Source organism: Morchella importuna (genome assembly GCF_003444635.1).
Source record: "Morchella importuna strain M04M26 chromosome Unknown Morimp01GS021, whole genome shotgun sequence".
In the NCBI taxonomy this organism is placed as follows: Eukaryota; Fungi; Ascomycota; class Pezizomycetes; order Pezizales; family Morchellaceae; genus Morchella; species Morchella importuna.
The window spans coordinates 321,522-342,124 of record NW_025763418.1 but is presented as its reverse complement, the minus strand read 5'-3'; the positions used below and the strand labels follow the sequence as shown (position 1 = coordinate 342,124).

Sequence of the window (20,603 nt, the reverse complement as noted above, 5' to 3'; positions counted from 1 at the left end):
AAAAGTCACTTATTTCTGCGCAGCCTTAATCAAATCCGCCGCCTAAAAGCCACACCACCTCATTAGCAAAAGCCCACACAAAACCGGGGGGGGGGGGGGAATAAAGGACCCAATTTCAACATACCTTCTCCGCAATCGCATAAACCGTCGACACAATATGCGTCGCCGGAATCAACGGAATAATACTCGCATCCACGACCCTCAAATTCTTCACGCCATACACCCTCAAACTCGAATCCACCACACCGCCCAACTCCCTCGGCATCATCGCCGACGTGCCCGACGGATGAAACATCGTCGACGCACTACTTTTAGCATACGCCAAGATATCCTCATCACTCGTCACATTCGCACCCGGCAGCAACTCTGTCGGCACCAGCTCCTGTATCGCATCCGTAGCCACGACCCTCCTTGCATAACGGAACGCCTCGACCAGGAGCGTCAGGTCTACCGGGTTGGATCCGGTACGGAGGTCAACGATGGGGCGGAGGAGCGGGTTGGTGCTGTTTATTTCGACGTGGCCGCGCGAGAAGGGGTGCTGGACGGAGACGGAGAAGGGCATCTGGTAGCGGCGGGCGGCGCCGCTCTGCCAGATGAACTCCATTGCTGCGGTGTTGGGCGTGGCAAGGTGCGAGAGGAGGATGGAACGCTGGGCGGTGAAGCCGGCGATGACGGCGGCGGGCGTGTCGTTGCGTAGGTGGGCGGCGGCGGCGGCGTTGGCGTAGGATGTGAGCAGCGGCGTGGTCTGGTTGGTGTAGGAGGAAAGGGGGAGGAAGGCGACAGAGTTGGGGCCACCAGTGGTCCAGGCGCCTGGGTGGAGTCAGTACTGTGCGGTCTTAGTGGTCATTGGTAGGAGGTATTTACCTTCGCGGTCGGCATAGAAAAGTGCCTTTTGCTCAGCGTCATAAGTGGCATTGCGGTCAAGATCCCACAGTGAGTGCTCAACATTATCGACTAATATTTCTCTACGTTAGTCGGGGCCCCTTCTTCATGGTGGGAGAGTTGAGCATACGCTTGAGTGACAAAGTGGCAACTATTCACACGCAGAAATCAGTACCAGTCTTCCGATCATTACCAGGGTTAGGGTTATGACTTACATGGATGATCTTGGAAGTTCTGACCACTAAACATTCGGTTTACTACCATCAGTGACACGTCTTATATTATGCGCAGGGCGACTTAGACTTACACTCCAGGCAGGTCAACCACCACTGGGATTCCGAGACCTTCTAGCAGGCTCTTTTGTCCGATTCCTGTACAATACATCATGTTAGAATCCGGGCATGCATGGCGAATGTCTAGGCGCGTATAAAACTCGGGTAACAATTACCAGAAAGCTGCAGGAGCTGCGGCGTGTGAATTGTGCCAGCTGAAACAATGTACTCTCTCTTCGCTGCAACCGTGTATGTGGTATTCTTGCCAACCTCGATGTACTACATATTACCAACGTCGTCGGAATCAGTACAAATCCGTCTCAACACCCGGCGCGATGGCCGCCCAGACCGACTTACCTCAACACCAGTAACCCGATCCTTGTCGAGGAGCAGCTTCGTCACATGTCGTGAGGTGATGACGTGGAGATTTGTCCTGTTTGTGAAGTTGTCGTAGTATGCGCTGCGCGAGTACGACCGCGTCATGTTCTTCGGATCAATAGTGTTTGGTGACCAGAAGGTACCGATGGCTCTGCCGGCCTGGTCTTTGGACTGAACAATCCCGAGACTCATGAGGGCGTCCTGGAAGTTCTCTGTATCGCAATTTGAATAAGCGGGGGCCAATTGTAGAGGCGCGGAGAGGCCTAGGAGGGGAACATACTCATTTGTGGGAATATGAAATTCGGATATCCGGACTGGATGTATCCGCTATCACCATGCACCTCCGGATCATAGGTAATGCCAAACTCCTGCACATGGTCCGCATTCGGGGGCGTGAATGTCTCGCTCTACAACACCGTACCCCTCTGTTAGCTACATCTCAACTCAAATCACCAGCCAAACAAACCTTCTTGAAATACGGCAGCATGCCCTTCCACCCCCATCCCGGATTACCCAGCTGTTCCCACATATCATAATCGCTCGGCGAGCCCCTATCAAACATCATCCCGTTGAGCATGGAGCTCCCGCCCAACGCGCGGCCAATGGCCAAGTTCTGGGGACGCCCGGAAAGGAACATCTGTGGCTCGGTCGTCACGTTCCAGTCGTACTTTGAGCGCATTGTGTCGCCCAGGCATCGCTGCAGGATGGCTGCACACTCCTTCTGGTCTGGAATACCGGCCTCGAGCACGAGAACGCTGACTATGTACGCGCTTGCTTGTCAGTGATCCTGTACGTATGGGAGAAAAGGCGAATTGGTTCTTTTGGGGTAGGGGGATAGATAGTATTACTTTTGGGGTCTTCGGTGAGACGGTTTGCGACGGCCAGACCCTAAACGTTTGAACGAGTTAGCTAAGATTCAATTGGGTAGAAATCTTGACTGGAGGGCTCAACATACGGCTGTTCCTCCACCGGCAATGATATAGTCGTAAGTGCCATTGACCTGTTCCTGCCGCTCCAGGAGCTGCCCCAAGAAAGGTGCCGCAAAAGCGCTGCCCGTAATCGATAGACTGATAACCAAGTGTAGAAGCATCTTTGCGCTGTTACTATAGAGCCTGATAGATATTCCTCCAGACCACGACGCCCCAGAGCGCACTTTATAAAGAATCTCAAGCTGCTCACCCACTCCCAGTGCCTTCCCTTCCCCCACCACGACCACCTCCAGTTCCCATGCGGGGCAGGGAACGGAGGAGGCTCCAGAACCACGTGTGCTAGCCCTACAGAAACGGTACCGGAAATGTCGCTTCCGGGCGTGCAGGACAGACTCACGCCCGCAATTGGAAGCTCGAGTGGGCGTATTGTACCGATCCTCTGTTCTCCCTCCCTGAGGTGGGAGGGGGGCATGTTACACCACATTGTGTACGGCCACCTCCCGCGGGTGCGACTCAGGCAGGTGGGGTCCACTTTGCGCCTACTGCGCTGCTGCTTGCTGTGCGTAGCCTTTCCTGGGTATTATACATACTAGGAAATTATACCTGCACTGGGACCTCCCAGGCCTTTGAGGTTTGGGTTTGAGCTCATGTCGGTAGCCATCAATGACCAACCAGCCAGTCAGCTAGCTCGACACAGAAAGTCACCTATCGCATTATACTGGAATACGAGTGCACTGCACCGCAGAGAGAAACCATGAATCCCCCTCTCTCTTCCCGCGCCCCATACTCTTCCTCCCCGATCAATCACTCAATATCCGTGATAGTTTGCAAAGACGCATTCCTGCCCCCCTCCCCGTTGTGCTGACGAGAGCCTGACTCAAGAGCTATCTCTCCTCCAGGTCCCTGCAGATGATAAATTTGATGCTTCTGGCACGAGTGTATCCGTCCCATGTTGCGGCGAAGACGGCCTTGGCGCACGTACATACGAATCTAGTGAAGGTTTATGCTGCTACCGACGGTAGCACAGAACATCATTAGCCGAGAAACAAGTACGTGATTTCGATGTCGATCAGCATTCCAAGATGTAATTATCAAGCTGATATGTCAGGTACACGACTGCTCGGCGGGATTACGGCAACTTTTGTTTTGTTTTATGTGTGATTTCGATCGGCTCTCCCCGAGCATAGATAGCTAGCTACATGTAGTAATCAGCAGATAGGATACATAGTTTATCTACGGCGTAGAAAAGTACATGTAATTGACAATCACATATGTACCTACCTGAAATGATGCTCATGCTGGGGAACCCAAACTTATCGACTCGTGCAACGACACGAGATAACCCAAACCAAGGGGAGGTCGAGTATTCTCAAACACCATCCGGGGAAAGACAAATGTATGTATGTATGATCCTGCAGACCTACCGAATATTCCACCAGCCAGAGCGAGCGAGTGGTTCACCTGGTGGTCCCCCCCTCGGTTATGAGGTATTTCGGTACATAGCAAGAATTAATTATTCGCATCGCATCTGCCGGGATGTTGGGTTTCGGTAGTTGGATGGGGTGGGGATATTAGAGACATTGGGGACATTCCTCTTGGGCCAATGGGAGAGATCCGTTGCCCTGCCAGATTGTGGGGTGGTGTGTCGTCGGGAGGACAGGGCCCCTAATAATCCGTGTAATGGTTATTTACTCTACTCGCTCAAAACGTGGGGCATGTATGATGTAGTAAGCCCTTGGCCGAAAATTGCAATTACCAGGTCAAGAGTCCTAGGTACGCATGATAAAAGTAGAGTACCCTTCCGCCTTGTCGCTCAAAGCTCTCGATCACGGATGTCCTGTCCGATTATTGTCGTGAGAAGAAGCACCAGAGATAATATATATATATTTGGAGGATTGCGGTTAGGGCGGGGGCAAGGGTCCAATAAAGATCCGCGGGTCTGATTGGTCGAGCGCACAAATATATGGGTTGCCGCTAATCTCAATTGAGTTGTCGGTAGCTAATTAGTTATGTAGCCCATGCCGAGAAATAGTTGAACCGCGCCGAGAGATCAATTACAATCATATCAGATCGCCGCAATCCTCCGACTTCGCGAGCACGACAAACGTAACGCGTGACAATCTAACAAGCAGTTTACCAGTCTACCCGGGCCGAGCTTATGGACCGATCCCCGACATGTTTTGTAAGATGTGTTTTGCGCGCCGGTATCGGGGCCATGCTTTCAAGATGCGTCCATGCATGCCTTCGTTTATGTTCTGAACGTGTGGCAATTCATCCATGCATGGCCTACCGTACAAAATTCGGAGACATGTAGCTGGAAGTACCCTTATCATGAAGAATTGTATCTATCACAATGCCGTTTTTTTTCTCTTTTTTTTTTTTTTTTCTGGCAAAGGCTGTGAACCATGAAAAGAGACGAAAGGACCCGCCACGGAGAAATTCCTGACAGCGGGAGAGCATTCATCTCGAATCTCACCTGTTGGCCGAATGACCACCTTCCGACATCTGGATTTAACACTAACGTCGTCATTTCCAACTAAGGCCACCGCATCCACTTGAAAACCCTCCCCAAAAATCACGTGGTCGACTCCACGACAGTTCTTGAAAACCATTCACAAACACATCAAAAACATACGTATAGTGTGTATCTCCCATCACGGCCCTTCTTTGTTAACTACTACCCAATGTCTCACCTCGATCATCCCAAGCACCGACTCCATCCTGTTCCACGTTTCCAACCAATCTATAATAAGCAACACCCCCGGCCTTGAAAAACCCACCACCTTGAAAACGATCCTCCCCAAAAAACACATTCAAGACCACCATTCACAATGTCTACTAAACGCGCTCCGAGTCCACGCCTGTCTCCGCTCCAACATATACAACCACCCCCAGACTAACACGGTACATGCTGTATTTTTTTTTATCTAATACATAACAGACGATCCCTACCCTACATACATTACATCCAAACACACCACATCACATGCCGGCCATGCCTCAATTCACACACCTCCTCCACCGCCTCCTCTGCATCCCCCTACCGCCCCGATCCCCACCAAAAACGGACCCCCACACCATAAGCCACCCCTACAACGCGCACGCCGCCCCCCTCTCCTCCTACCGCCGTGCCACTCCGCCGCGCCGGCGGCCTACCCGCTTCACCCGCCGTCACTCTGCCTCCGCCCAATTCACCCAACAACCCACCCAGCCCCGCACCCCCACACCAAATTCTCCACATACCCCTCCATCCACCTCACGCACCGCTGCTCTACCCTCAGCTTCACCTGCGCCAGCCTGCCCCCCACCTCCTATCACGCCTCGACAACCTCCACCGCCGAACAAGACCAAGTCTCCGCCGCGTTCTTCGAACGCCCCGACAGCGGCTTCGGAAACTGGTTACCCGTACAGGGGAGTACGGTGTTGTGCCGCAAGTGTGAGCTGTTCCCCGCGCTTACGGATAGCAGCGGGCTGTGTAAGCACTGTGATCAGACAGCTAAATCCCACCCGCGGCCGGTGAGCGAGGCGTGGACGATATCAGCGTATGAGCGGGACTCGTTCTGCGAGACGCGCGGCTCGTTATACGAGATAGATGAGAGGGATTCGTTTTGCGGGCCCGGAACGTGGGGGCTAGAGGAGGAGGAGGAGGAGCAAGGAGAGATGGGGGTAGAGGGGGGGCTAGACTCGCCGACGCTGCCATATGAGCGCTTTTTCACGATTGGATCGCAGCCGATGCCGCCGCTGGTGGTTGTGAAGCGGGGGCGGCCGGAGGAAGAAGAGGTGGGGAGTATTGATTTTAAGTCGAGTTATTATGCAAGGTTGTATCGGGACTGGATCTCGGTGTCGTAGCATGGCCAGCTTCAGTCTTTAAATTTCGTCGGTATGCATTTCATAGCGAGAACACTGGTGTTCGGTGCATAAATCACATATCATACCTACTCACCTAGCTGGTCTATAGCTAGAGCGATAGGACTAGATGCATATTAGCATAGGCAAAAACTAAATAATAATGATAATACTGTAAATACCTGCATATCTTCATCTCAAACTTCATATCATTCCCGCTGTCCGTCACGCCAGCCGAGTGATTCCCCATGACCCACCCACCCACCACACATCCCTCCACTCTTCCCGTCACGGCCATCCCTGCACCCAACCAGCCAAGGATCCCCACCACCCATCACCAATCACCAATCACCCCATACCCCCCACCACCATCCAAAGCCGCCCCCCGAACCATGGCTCCCAAGATCTCTATTTCTCCCCCTTCCCACGAATCCCGGTTTCTGGCTCCTCGGCGATTGGCAAACTCTAACACCGAGTGACGATCCATGAATTATGAAACACCCGCTGCCCAGCATTAAATTGTAAAACGGATTATCATTGTTTGTAAACAAATCGTGTGATGCGATGAAACGAAGGCTTGTGATGAAGGTGGCGGGGTGGATGGGATATTGTACTATCGGAGCTAAGTGGCCCGACAGTTATTCCCATGGTTTCTACTAGCTAGCTGATATTAGCGATCACTCTCTTGAAAGTATACCACATGCTGCACATGCAATAAAATAAAATCTTGCTTCCTGGATTTGTTGTGAAACTCTCACATTTCTTCTCGACATCTGATATAAGTCAAAGGCATCCATATCCATACCATTTTGCCGCCGCAGGAGAATGAGTGGTCCATACCCATCAACTCATACTCCAGGGACAGTCTCTCGAATTATAATGAACTAAAACATCTTCTAGTTAGTTCATCTAATGCACAACCGTTTATTTCCCTTCGGTACTTACCGTCCGATCCCCTTGATCCAAGCTCGATCTTACGCCACCCGCAGCCGGTAACTCCCGAGTCATTTAGAGTATCCTAATTAGCTCCCCCAATGTAATATAATCTACCCCTGATCTCTATCAAAATAGAGCCCATGCTGGCCCACTTTTAACCAGCAACTTGCAGATCGGCAAGTTTAATTCCATCGCCCATCCTGGCCATCTAGTGCCACGTGCTGGCACGGCGATTTTCATAGTTCCGGCGACCAGGACAGCTTTGGGCGGTCTGTTGTAGTTTTGGTGCTGATATGATGAAACCGAAACGTCCTGTGTCCTGTGAAACAATGTGAGGTATCAGGATTGTAAACATCAAGCTGCCAGGAAAGAGGTGACTACGGGTTGTAGAGGGGTATCCTTCTCAAGCTAGTTTGAGGTTTAAAGATGAGTCTAGACCCTAGATGAGAGGCGCACGAGCGGGCGACATTAGTAGGATCATGAGCTGCGCAAACAGATGTTGAAGGGAAGAAGATAAGGGGGATGAGAAAGTCGGGATTGAGCGCTCCATGAGCATGGATGAAAGCAAGAGCTCAAAAGGAAACTAACCATTCATCTCAATTACCCTTGGATCCAAGCCCTAACCTCATGGAGACCAGGCAGAGCCAGGCTAAGCGATCAAATCATACCATGACGTCCCTCGAGATCACCTCCAATGGCCCCGTCGGTGAAGTAGAGCGTTCAATCTATTCCACCTCTTATTTAATTAGCTTAGAAAAATTCGAAAATAAGGTCTTAGAGAAGAGCGCACGCACGTTTTTTTTATCGAGCGGTCAACAGATAGACTCATGAATTATCACTCGCCTGTGGGCAAATTTCCTGTGGTTTCTGGGCCTCACAAAAAACAGCCAGCCTTGATAGACCATGGGATAGTGTGGTTCGAAAATAATGTTGGATAGAACTCTGAAGAGTTATAGAAACCCAACCACCCGTTCACGAATCACACGCCGCCTCTTGGGTAATAAATTGGTTCAACGGGGCAAGACATAGGAAGACTCAAAAGGTAATATTATGGATGATTCTATTGCCGAAGAGGATAGGAGCCTCTCCGCTTATACATATGATGGTGACACGTCCAGTTAAGCCAGATCGACTGTGGACACCGTTTCTAAGACCACCTTGCACCAAACTCAGAAACCACCGCGAATACGAATCTATATTGATCTTGACCCAAATTGCAAAGCGGTACAAAGTGTATTAAACTAACATAGATTAATTCTAGATCTATAACCACGAAAGGGATTCCTTAATTGACGGATTTAGAGTGGTCAAGTATGTATCTCACCAGCCCCTGATTAGCCAAAGATCCTAACAAGTATCAGCATCTCCTCCGCCCCTCCGGTCGGAAAAAGAGCCATTGTTGTTAAAAGATTCCAGAATCCCTGATTAGCATATACGATCATATGCTGGAGACATTACACCACAAATCCAAAGATTGGCACATCCATCCCAAGCTGGTAGAAATTTCCGATAATACCGCAACGTAACGACGACCTGCAAGGCAGATGGGAGGTTCTGTGGCAGCGCGATATTACCATAGCTTTAAGGCTACATGCAATTAAAAAAAAAAAAAAAAAAAAAAAAAAAAAAAACGACGACCTGTAATGGCTTGCGTGAGAGCTCTCTTAAAACTAGAATGACTAACCTGGCCTGCGCATACCCGATTTTTCTTGGTGACAGGCCGGCCACTTTCCTTATTTGGATAGTATAACTCTTTATCTACGAACAGCTTCTTCGTCTCTGGATTGAATTTCTTTCTATATTTGTTTGTCGTTCGCCGGCAAAGGTTGGTGAACCCCACTATAGAAGTATTTTCAATAGTTGGGTAGACCATTCCGCCCCCCAGTGAGCACTACCTGCTAACAATCTACTCACTATCCAGCCGATACAACGATTACTGCCCACCAAGGATTTGTTGGCGCCCGCTGAGGGCCACAGGCCCAGAATCTATAAGTACCAAGAGACCCAATGCCCCAGACCTCGCCGCAGATGCGACCCCTAGTATCGCTTACAAAGAGCCTCACCTATCAGCGGCTTCTAACAGGTCACCCAGTGATTAACATGGTTCCATAATCGGAACCATTTAAGGGCCGATGTAAATTTGTGTCGTAATGATCATTGATACACGAGTGATAATCGGTGACTCGGGAGTGGCATTACAAAATGACCACACTGGTGTATGATCTTTTCTCACTCTTCTCAGTCGCAAATACGTAGATATATTCGTTGAGACGGATGATCAGCGGTATTACCCGATCATTCGGAACGTCCTCGTCACGGACGGTCACTCGGTCGATACACACATGCACACCAGCCCCTACACGGCAGCGCGACCAGCTGCTTGGTACGCTGATCTTCATAGTGGTGAAATGAGAGAACAATTTTTTGTGCTCCTTATCAATGTGTGGTGCGGTGTGGGGCACGGGAGGAATAGCACTTGCATCGAACGAATGATTCGCGATCGGGCCGGCGACATATGCAGATCTACCATCGGAAACCTCGGCAATAGTATCCACGAATCTTTATGAGCAAGCTAGTACAGCACGTAACTTTGCAGATCTGTATCCTACCAGTTGAGCGCTCCTATCAATGCCGATGAATTAGGCTCTCCGGTGTTCTAGACCTCCCAGCCGGCCTAGCTTAAGGTCTAGTATGGTTTCATATGTGTGGCTGCATGTATCTCAGTGGCACTATGTCGATATTACGTACTGCGTCATTTATTTTGAGTTCCCGCATTTCTGACACGTATATTTCCATAGAAACACAGTAGGTTGCAATTGTTTAAAGTACAACGTGGGTGTTAAGGGATCTCCAGGGCAGCCGTCTTTACCCCACCAATCTCTGGGACGGTGCAGCAAACGAAACAACTGGAGCCCACACCACAGTTCCTAGCGGTCGACATAATTGTTATGTATGAGGATCCTCCCGCAGGAGGATTCCCAGCTTAGGAGAAGTCTTATAACACCGGCAATACACGATTCCAATTACCTGTTCATAGACGTACTTCCCTGCAGGTCTTCCTGCATGAGCTTGTGTACCTACAGATATCACCAACCATCTACCCCCGTCTACCACCAGCGCGGTTCGCCATAAACTGCCGGTTGCTCCGGTGTTGGCTTCCGTCCACAGGCTTCTATAAACCCACCACCTACACACCCGTCCCCTAGGTAACCGTCTCATTGGTAGGTGCTGCGGCAGAGGCTTTTAAGCAGATACAAGCCGATAATTACCATATTTTGACGGAGGTACAGCCACTCAGCAAAAGTGTTCGTGATATAGTTTTTAATGTCAGTGCTCAGTGTGGCGCACCCGTAATACTAATGTTATTAAGGTTGGGATTCAAAACAACGAAAAATATATAATATAGTTCGTGACTATATAAAGAAGATACAAGTAGGTCATTGATCTTATTCTTCATTAATTTATGCGCTATTGATCACTGGGAAAGCCTCCTCTTGGGGGGTTCTTGATGGTCCGCCACGGTTACATATAGAGAAATGTCTCACTCCGAAATCGGAATCACGAACACTTTTGTAGAGTGGCTGTACCTCTAGCAGAGTTTAAACTGAGAATTGGTTAAAGCCAGGCCGTTCGATAACGTTCTAAATTAGTACTCTTTCGGAACTCACCAGTCCAAAAGATAACTACTAGGTCTCCGTATTTTTTAGGCCGTCATTCTGAACAAACTGCGTAAACTCGAAGTTGGGATTAAAAAAAACTCTCATGAAAACTTAACGGTAATATATCAGAGTGGTTTCTCGCCAGATATTTGAACGTACATCTTAATAGTATTATATTCGATGGGTCATTTGTATTATATTATATAAAGGGTATCTGTAGCCTCGGGCAGCAGATCTCTACAGTGGAGAAAAGAAGATGGTCATGCAACCGGTAGCGGTAAGCTCGGAGCAGGGAATAATATCGGCAGAGTGCGGCGGTGATCATTATCATGGTGCATACAACTTGAGATAAAAGCTGCGGATTGAACCAACCAAGCTAGAGCCACCAGCCACCAAGCTCACATACGTTGCGGTATTTGAACAAGTATAATCTTCGAGACTGGTTAGTTGAATCACGCATCTTAAAGGAGGCTAGCGCAATTGATACCCGAGTGACATTTAATGATCAAGTCATAGTACATGATGGATTGATTGATTAATTGATAATTCATTAATTCATAGTACATGATTGATATTAGAGAGCGTAGAATGGTGGATTTAATGCAGCTTTTATTTCATCTAAATCATCCCCTTTCCACCATCTGCGTCCTCCAGCTCGAAAAAGCCAGATTGAACCCACATGAATCAAAGGAAATATAGGAAAAGATGATTAACCTCGACACCAAAAAACCGAATAAGAGAAAGAAAAAAGGAAAAGGAAAGTCGGGAATGTGATTAATATCCAATATTATACATCACATAATCTGTCAGCAGCAGAAGCCCGAGAAGCATCGATCAACACCTCTATTTGTGGCAGCTTCCGTATGTGTAAGATGGGCGGTTGGGCACACCACATCCTGCAACAGGGTAGAAGACAACAGAGTACTCAACAACAGGCTTGGCAACCTCGACAACGGGCTGGGCAACCTCAACGACCTCTACAACGGGTTGGGCAACCTCGACGACCTCTACAACGGGTTGGGCAACCTCGACGACCTCGACAACGGGCTGGGGAACGGTCTCGAAAACCTCAGTGACGACGGTCTTCTTGCTAGCCTGGACGCACTCGACGGTGGTGCAAGCAGGGACAGCAATCTGCTCAACAACGGTCACTGGCTCGTAGACTTGCTCGACGACGGGCACCTTTTCAATGACCTCGACAGTCTGATACTCAACCACGGGCTGATAGACGGTTTCGACGACTGGGACGGTCTCCACTACAGGGACAGTCTCAATGATTGTCTCGAACTGGGGAACAGCCACAACCTCCTCATTGGTGTTGTAGTTGGTGTTCTAGTGTTAACTATTAGAATTTTTGATACCAGATAAGCATGCTCTAGATCTGGTTACTTACGGAGTTGTAGTTTACGTTGCTATTTCCATAACCACAGTTTCCTGAGTCGCACCGCTTGTACAGACCACCATTTCCAGAGCCAAACGTCTCAATGTTTGTATCAGGATTGAAGTTGAGGTTCTCGTTCATGGCTACATCCTCGAACCCGCCAAACCCGCCAAAGCCGTCGCCGAATCCGCCGTATCCACCGAATCCCCCAAAGCCTCCGATGAAGCCGGGGAAGAAAGGAACAATACCGACACCGTCGAACCCGAATCCATCATCTCCACCTCCGAAGACTCCACTGAAGAAGTCCTCGTTTAGGTTTTGGTTGTTGTTGATGTTTTGGTTAATGTTCTGGTTCTCGTTGTCATCAAAATCGCCATCGCCACCGCCAAAGCCCCCGAACCCAAACTGAGCATTACGCTTCATCTTCTTGAAGAAGGTATCGTCTTCAAAAGCAACATTGTTGTTGACATTGAAGTCGGTGTTGTCGTTGATGCCAAAGGCCAACCCTCTGAGGCCAGCCGCAGCGGCAGCGCCGCCGCTTCCAATTGCACCTCCATCACCACCGGTACCAAAGAAGCTGTTGAACCTTCCGAGGTTGGCCATCAGGTTCTGGTTGGCATTGACGTTCTGGTTGATGTTCTGGTTGTCGTTGTTATCGAAGGCGCCGCCGTCATCGAAGCCTCCGAAACCACCAAAGCCGAATTGACGCTTCGCCTTGAATCCGCCGAACCCACCGAACCCGCCATTGCCGCCACCAGTGACTTGGCTATCATCTAGATCGGTGTTATCATTATTGTTGATGTTCTGGTTAAGATTGTGCTTGAAGGTGTTCTTGACTTGATCGAACTTGTCGTGGATGTGACCTGTAAGATCTCCACGGTCACATCCATCTTGGCAATCATTACCTTCATATCGCTTTCTCAAAGCAAGGCTAGGGTCCTCCACAATAGAGAAGCTTTGGCAAGCTGGGGAACGCTCAAAGATTCCCCTCTTCTTAGTCTTTCCGTCGGGGGAGAAGATAAGTCCGTTGCGGCATGCGGTATCGGCAATGAGCTGGACATTGGCAAAATCCGTGAAATCATCAGTGCAAGCGCAATCAGGAACAATCTCCTTAACGGTCCGGTAGACAGTCTTGATACTGATGATTTCTGGCTGAGGGCATGTCTTGACGACCTCAACAGGAACTTCAATCCGCTCGGTACATCCAACAGGAGCAATGGTGCCAGTTGGGCTCGCCGTGGCAAAGATGCCAAGGGATACGACCAAGACAACAAGACTGTGAGGGATTTTCATCTGCATTTTGAATGCCTTTTTTTTTTTTTTTCCTAATAAAGTCAGAACACAATCGAATGATGGGAAATTCGGGGAGCGACAGTCTTACGTTGGCGTTTAAGCTGTAACGAGTGGAGAGGATGAACGAATTGATGAAACGACAGGTGGGTAGGTGAGAAAGAGAAGAGGATTTTTAGAAGTTGGCTATGGGGGAGGGCGAAGGAGGGCTTAAATACGGATTAAACCTGAGTGTTTGTCATAGCTTTAAGATTAGGCACATTTCCTCTCAGGATCCTCGATACCAAGATACTTTGTGTGGAGAAACTACCAGTTAGTATGCCCACATCAGTACTCTAAGGGGGCTATAGTAAGCATTCGATGCAAACTTTCCATAGCTGTGACGATAAAGCTCCTTATTGGTAATCCGAGGGCAAATGGTTGACCAGCTATTGGGAAACGTTCCTCCTAGTTTCTTGTGATAGAAACAGATGGGCCTTTCTCGTTCCTAAACTTTGGTAGAATTTTCACAAGGTTTCGTTCCAGACTCAATCCATATCCATAGCCCATCCCCCGGAAATCGTTCGAGTAATCTTAGGGCCCCAGTGGCGCGTAGAGCAAAAGGTCCAGAATAGAGACTGGAGATGCTTATCGAGTTGATCGATGTCGTGAGTTTCAAGCCTCGAAGGTTGATGAGACCGGCATGTCCAGGCGGTAAAGGAGGCCCGCACAGTAAAGCCATGGTAGCTCTATAGATGCTTTGGAACCGTTGAAATAAATCCCCAACGATAAATTCCCGGATACAATCTCCAATACCTTTGTTGAGGCCGGTCAGAGGTTTGGTTTGCCAGGTGGAACTTCTCCTCGCGGATTCTTCCAAATGAAAATCTTATCACTTCCTCTCTTTTCAAGGCACGAATGTTTAGCCATGGTGGGTAGCAGTATTGCTGCATCAAGATTCGAGTTATTGCTAACAGTACTTTCGGTATCACTATCACCTCTCTAGATCTCGCCGTGAAGCGCTGTGGCCTGTATCAAACTCTTCCGGGAGTTCTGATTTCCTGCTTGGTACGATAGCCAGGCCTAAAAAGCAGTGAGGCTTGGTACAGTTTAAGGGATATCCTCAGCGGTGTTGGGCACAATTGTTGCCAAGCGATTTGTCATGCATTTGTAAGCGCAGGGAAGGACAATCCCTTTGATAAAGGTGTCCGAAAAGGAAGATCAGTATAATTAGCTAGCTTTCCTGTTCATCAACCAATCATCTTGTTGCTTTTCGGTTTTCACAATAAAAAGAAGTTTCATTCATTCTACGTATTTTCATCTCGAATCGTCGTTGAGAAGAAAAGAAACAGAGAGTGAACACAATAAACCGGCCAACAGCGGTCAGGCCAATTAGTATCTGTCAGGTTAACCGCATATGGAAGTCGTGATATTAAAAACCGTGGGAACGAATAAATACGCACATTCATTCACATCTGATAAAATCTTGATAATGTATTAGCGGGTATCTCTGATTTTAGGAGTATCTCAATATTTGGGCCTGACCGCCGAGGGGATAAGCGGTGAGGAGGTGGTTATTCCAATTCACCAAACCCAATTAACTTGTTTTTCCTTCCTTTTGATTGTGAATATTGCCTCCCGAGCCTCATAACTTGATCCTCTTAGACAATGAGGTCATCCAGGCGCCATGGTGATGAGGACATAAATGGCTGCCAAGAACCGCCCGACTGAGCATTAGCTTGTCCAAAAATAGACTCAGGGTTTCGAAGCTAGAAGCTTCTGAGATTTCTAGAATAGGAATTTCTTCCTCGACGATTTTATAATGCAGATTGCAGCACATCAGCCGTATTACCTAGTTCGTGACATCAGTGTAAGGAGGGTTTATGGTATGGAGTTCCTTACAAACATCCGTCCAGTAGGTTCTTATCGCCTTCACATCCAATCTTTGGATTCAAACAATAGTCTACTCCGACACTAATCGCAGATCGCCACTCGCTCCCCTAAGACTATTTCTCATGCTGAGACCGTGAGCAACGTTTTTGACCGAGTACCGTGTCAGACCTAGATTCAAGTCGTCGTATGGCAACAGCACTAAAACTTCACATAAATTTTTGAGGCGAAAAGGCTCGGCAATAACCACAACCAAGTTTGTGTATGGTAACGACCCGATTCCCAGTCTGACACGGTAACAGGGCGAAAACATTATTCACAAAACCCCGGGGAAACTGATCCTTGAAGAACGATTTCATGGGCCCCAAAGAGTATCGCGAATTGTGCAGAAGAAGAAGAAGCGCTGTGGCGATTTAACGAACAGAGAAATCCTGTCTCAGGTCCCAGGAACATTTTTACCAGCTAGGAATGAGCGGAGAACTATCGAACTTTAGAATTTGAACTCATAATGTGAAATATCGAGCTGAAGAGAGGACGAAGGAGCAGTGCCTCACCTAGTAGAACGCTCACATGTCCCTGGTTAGGTTTTTAGACCGAATATTCAGATATTGAGACTTGTGCCCGAAATACGAAAGGGTACGTGTAGTACTTTATGTGGTGTTGAAACATGTGAATTCAAGGATTGGTTCCGGTTGTGGGGGTCAAGTACATGTAGGTTTCGCATTGTTGCGGGGGTGTGCATTAGGGCTAGGGCCAGCCATGCCTACTTGGTTGCAACGACTTGGAAATATAGGGTGAGGTCTTAGTGAATTCGCAACCACGTTACATGTAATTTCTTTCATTTTGATGTGAGTGATGAATTCTTCATAATATCTTTACTTTACATACTATATATCGCTGCTTCGTTAAAGTCAAGGTTGGGTTGCATGTGGTTGAAATCGTGAGTAGTAAATTGAGTCGTTGCATCACTTTCCGGCACATACTTTAGTATCTAGTGTCACCGACTGACAGGGACGATTGACAAAATATATTCCCGAAAGAACACCGTTGACCCCGCAAGAGCTAGGGTCCAGCAGCTGCAACCTGGGCTCTCCAAAGTTAAGACAGTGATTTCGAACAATGTCTTTAGGACAGTCTTTGTGCTTTAGTCACATACCTACTTCCTATCCATTACCATGAATATCTCTATGGATTGCAGGGGTTGGCTAATTGAACAGTTGACGCCCTAGGGTCCAGAGGGCGATCTACCACTACCCACGAACCGCATATCTACAAGGGCACAGCTAGAACCCTTCCTTCGTACCCTATTGCCCCGATTTCCGACCGCATCACATCCCCGCCGTGTCAATAACCGGGTTTTGAACCGAAGACCAATTAAGCATTACCGAAACCCAGAAGACATGTATGTAGCAGCAATAGAGTACTCCTTTAAATTGTTATTCCTCCATACCTTTGAATTCCTACACGTGTGCAGAATTAACAGGCCGCGCAACCAACTTAATACCCCTCCACCATGACCAGAAAGAATCTTACCACCGATGATGTTTCCAAACATAACACTCAAAGCGACTGTTGGATGACAGTTCGCGGAACTGTATATGATGTCACTGAATTCTTACAGCAACATCCTGGAGGGCCTCGGGGTAACAAGCTTATACCCCTGGCCTAGTTGATTCATGATTGGAGCTCTAATCCACCCCACAGCGCTTCTAGATTATGCCGGCGCCGACGCCACGGGAGCCTACGACTCTGTGCACACCCCCGAACTTCTAGAGAAGGATGCACCAGCGAGCATAAAGAGTCTTGGCCCCATCGACCCTCAGAGTGTGGCAGTAGACCTTGGCGCTCTCAACGACACCTCCAGCACAAAGCCACCCTTAGAATCGCTAATTAACACCTATGACTTTGAAACCGTCGCAGAGAAGACGAGCAGTGCAAAGGCATGGGCGTTCTTTTCATCTGCAGCGACAGATCTCATATCCATGAGGTTGAACAAGGAGGCATTTGATCGCGTACTGTTGAGGCCAAGGGTGATGAGGAACAACAAGGAGGTAGATACGACTACAACCATATTGGGGGTTAGGACGAGGTCGCCATTCTTTGTAGCACCCACCGCTATGGCAAAGATGATCCATCAAGACGGTGAGATTGCGGTATCGAATGGTGCTGGTGCAGAGGGGATTATTCACATTGTGAGTAGCAATGTTGAAGAAAGAAGGTTACCCGTGGGGTTGTGGTTAACCGGTTCATACAGATTTCGACCAACTCCTCAGCCCCCATTGCAGATATCATATCAGCCGGTCTAGGTCCAGAAAAGCAAACCCACTTCCTGCAACTTTATGTGAACACAGACCGCGCAAAAACCATAGCCCTCCTAAAGACTGCAAGAGAAGCGGGTGTAAAAGCTGTTTTCGTGACTGTTGATGCGCACCTTGCTGGTAAGCGGGAAGCAGATGAAAGACTGAAAGTCGATGTCCCAGTTAAGAGTGCTGTTAGTGGCGCTGTCAGCCATAATGATAAAAAAGGCGGTGGTATGGGAAGGCTTATGGGCCTGTACGTTGACAGAACCCTCAACTGGGAGGATATTCCTTGGCTTAAGAGCGTATGTGGAGGGTTACCTATTGTTCTTAAAGGTATTCAGACGGCAGCAGATGCCCAGTTAGCGCTCAAGTATGGAGTTCAAGGAATAGTTCTCTCAAATCATGGCGGGAGGTCTTTGGATACGTAAGTCAATTAGAGCTCCGATAAGTATTTACGCAGCTGATCAAATAATTTAGCTCACCACCTTCCATTTTTACTCTTTTGGAGCTTCATAAGGTCTGCCCGGAGGTCTTTGACCATCTTGAAGTTTATATCGATGGTGGTATTCGTCGCGGTACCGATATCTTCAAGGCACTTTGTCTGGGAGCCAAGGCTGTTGGCGTTGGAAGACCCTACCTCTACGCTCTCAACTACGGAGCTGAGGGTATATCACATTTAACGCAAAGTAAGTTTTCCGTATCATATTTAGTTAGTAATTAGCTAACCGCAATCGGTCATAATCTTATAGTTTTGAATGATGAATTGGAGACGACAATGAGGATGTGCGGGGTAACAAACCTATCACAGGTTCATCCGGGATTTGTCAATACGGCAATGATTGACCATTTTGTCCCTGATTCTACTGGGCACCCTTATGTTAAGTGGAGGCCTAAGTCTATGATTTAGCTCTTTTATCTGGCCACTTATACAAAGTCATTTGAGAACGATATATAGCCGTTTGCGACAGATACATGTACTATACTATCCCCAGATCAACTCTCGAATCGAAATAAATATCACGATTACCTCCGGATCTCCTTTAAATTTTTATACTATGCTAATTCGTTGTGACAATGAATTTCAATGCATAAACACATGAAATGTCGAAGAAAATAATGGAATTCAATGATATTCTCAAAACATAAACTATCACTCGGATCTATCGAGGTTTCTCTTGGCAAGATTTTGTGTAAGAAATTGGCCTTGGCACCTATCATCGGTTGAACCCAGACGACTGTTTTTTTTTTTTTTTTGTCGCATGACCGAGTGATATCTGGTGCTCTTTACACGTCTATCGGGTCGAGGTTAGGTACAAAGTACTTCTTAGTCTCCAGTTATCGGCCAGACTCTTCTGGTTCAAGTTCTCAATTGTGAATCCCATGACTACAAGGAAAGAAGGGAGTGTTTGGCGAAAAAATTCGCAATAGACCCTTGTCAGTGGTTTCGTGGTGTAGTTGGTTATCACACAAGTCTAACATTGGTTTCACTTGTGGTCCCCGGTTCGAGCCCGGGCGAAATCATTCTAAGCAGGTGCAGGTGTAATGTCTGAGCCTTCTCTTTCCTTTTTGAACCTTTGGTCAGGGAGGCTGTACTCATCTCCTAATATGTATTATCGACATAGGTATTTTGTTTTTATTTTAGACAAAATAGTAAATAACCCAACGGCAACACTCGCGCAAACTTAATAAAGATACCAATTATTCAAGTATACACCAAGTAGTGGGTGAATCATAGGCAATCATTCGTTTAAATTCAAGTAATAAGAGCTCTTTAGTCAAGATGCGATCACCCCAGGAAATATTGATCCCTATAGTAGCCTTATTCCCTCAATTTTTATATACCCAATCCCATCAGTATGCAATACCCAGCACACCATCCCAACATTTGAAGAAAATGTTTCTCACGAGAGATTGTCAGGCTGCATATTCTGATGCCCTCAAGAAAAGTGCATCACCACATATGCACGGTGCCGCCGTGATCACATGACGTCTCCTTTTTTCGAAGGAAGAAAAAAAAAAAAAAAAAAAAAAAAAGAGGGCCCCGGCGGCTCGTCAATAATTATGATTGATCAAAAGCCAGAGGTGTTGCCCACACTCGATTTCAAAATAACCACCCATGATGATGTGGCAGTATTAGGGAGAGAAGGGAGGGAAAAAAAAAAAAAAAAGACAACCCTCTACCAAAACTACCAGAAATGCCCCTACCCCGCCCGCGGGTCCGCCCAGTGCAGTATGCAGCTCATCAGATCAGAAGTTCTTGCCCTCAGCTAGCTAGCTATCTAGCCAGAACCGGTGTGGGAATATTCGTGACGCAATTGTTAGGGCTGGACCTCTCGAAGGGAGGTCTATGGAAGATCGGCTATCAATGTTCGGTTCCGAACATTATTTCTATTGGTACCTTTTCTCCCTTACGTACGTAGAGCAGCGGCACAGCATGTGAAAAATTTACCCGCCGTGGAATCGCCCAGTGCATTCAGAATTGCTTTTGCTAAACTAACCGCTTGACATTAACATGATTTCTTTTTTTTTCCTGCGGAGTCACGGATAATTTCGTTGGCCGTTGGCTTTGGAGCTGCGGGCGAGTGATATACTGTGATCGGGCCCATAGTTACAAAGCCGGGCCGAGAATAACTGTTGTGTGCTTGTGTAATGTGGCCGTAAAGGTTATGTGCGTATGTAGGCTGCCTATTATGTACTACATCCTCTAAGCGGGTGGAGGCATATACGTGCCTCATGCCATCAACCTCCTACGAAATGGTGATCTATGAGGAGAAATCGTTAGGCCTGATTGAAATATTCGTATAGGTTACATTGAAATGAATTTAAGCATTTAGCCTGCTTGATCGGGTGGCCATTTTCCA

At 47.9% G+C, this 20,603-nt stretch overlaps 5 protein-coding genes across 5 annotated transcripts; 2 read left to right on the top strand and 3 right to left on the bottom strand.

The window, feature by feature from the left end:
- Nucleotides 1-9: 9 nt before the first annotated feature.
- On the bottom strand, nucleotides 10-2,945 carry LAJ45_06934 (uncharacterized protein; the record flags this gene model as incomplete). Its single annotated transcript, XM_046116494.1, has 13 exons — nucleotides 10-42; nucleotides 125-810; nucleotides 865-954; nucleotides 1,013-1,033; nucleotides 1,098-1,123; nucleotides 1,190-1,253; nucleotides 1,331-1,433; nucleotides 1,512-1,744; nucleotides 1,813-1,939; nucleotides 1,999-2,291; nucleotides 2,381-2,420; nucleotides 2,488-2,622; nucleotides 2,712-2,945. 13 exons carry the CDS (start codon nucleotides 2,943-2,945, stop codon nucleotides 10-12), a joined length of 2,085 nt encoding a protein of 694 aa, XP_045970263.1.
- A 2,511-nt stretch (nucleotides 2,946-5,456) lies between these two features.
- On the top strand, nucleotides 5,457-6,310 carry LAJ45_06933 (uncharacterized protein; the record flags this gene model as incomplete). The annotated part of the gene is made up of 2 exons (XM_046116493.1): nucleotides 5,457-5,866; nucleotides 5,926-6,310. 2 exons carry the CDS (start codon nucleotides 5,457-5,459, stop codon nucleotides 6,308-6,310), a joined length of 795 nt encoding a protein of 264 aa, XP_045970262.1.
- A 5,435-nt stretch (nucleotides 6,311-11,745) lies between these two features.
- LAJ45_06932 (uncharacterized protein) lies at nucleotides 11,746-13,582 on the bottom strand (the record flags this gene model as incomplete). Its single annotated transcript, XM_046116492.1, has 2 exons — nucleotides 11,746-12,234; nucleotides 12,296-13,582. The coding sequence occupies 2 exons, from the start codon at nucleotides 13,580-13,582 to the stop codon at nucleotides 11,746-11,748; spliced, it is 1,776 nt and encodes a 591-aa protein (XP_045970261.1).
- A 1,615-nt stretch (nucleotides 13,583-15,197) lies between these two features.
- On the bottom strand, nucleotides 15,198-15,460 carry LAJ45_06931 (uncharacterized protein; the record flags this gene model as incomplete). Its single annotated transcript, XM_046116491.1, has 2 exons — nucleotides 15,198-15,404; nucleotides 15,455-15,460. 2 exons carry the CDS (start codon nucleotides 15,458-15,460, stop codon nucleotides 15,198-15,200), a joined length of 213 nt encoding a protein of 70 aa, XP_045970260.1.
- A 1,495-nt stretch (nucleotides 15,461-16,955) lies between these two features.
- Nucleotides 16,956-18,649, top strand: LAJ45_06930 (uncharacterized protein; the record flags this gene model as incomplete). The annotated part of the gene is made up of 6 exons (XM_046116490.1): nucleotides 16,956-17,085; nucleotides 17,147-17,634; nucleotides 17,697-18,075; nucleotides 18,133-18,166; nucleotides 18,220-18,428; nucleotides 18,492-18,649. The coding sequence occupies 6 exons, from the start codon at nucleotides 16,956-16,958 to the stop codon at nucleotides 18,647-18,649; spliced, it is 1,398 nt and encodes a 465-aa protein (XP_045970259.1).
- Nucleotides 18,650-20,603: the final 1,954 nt, after the last annotated feature.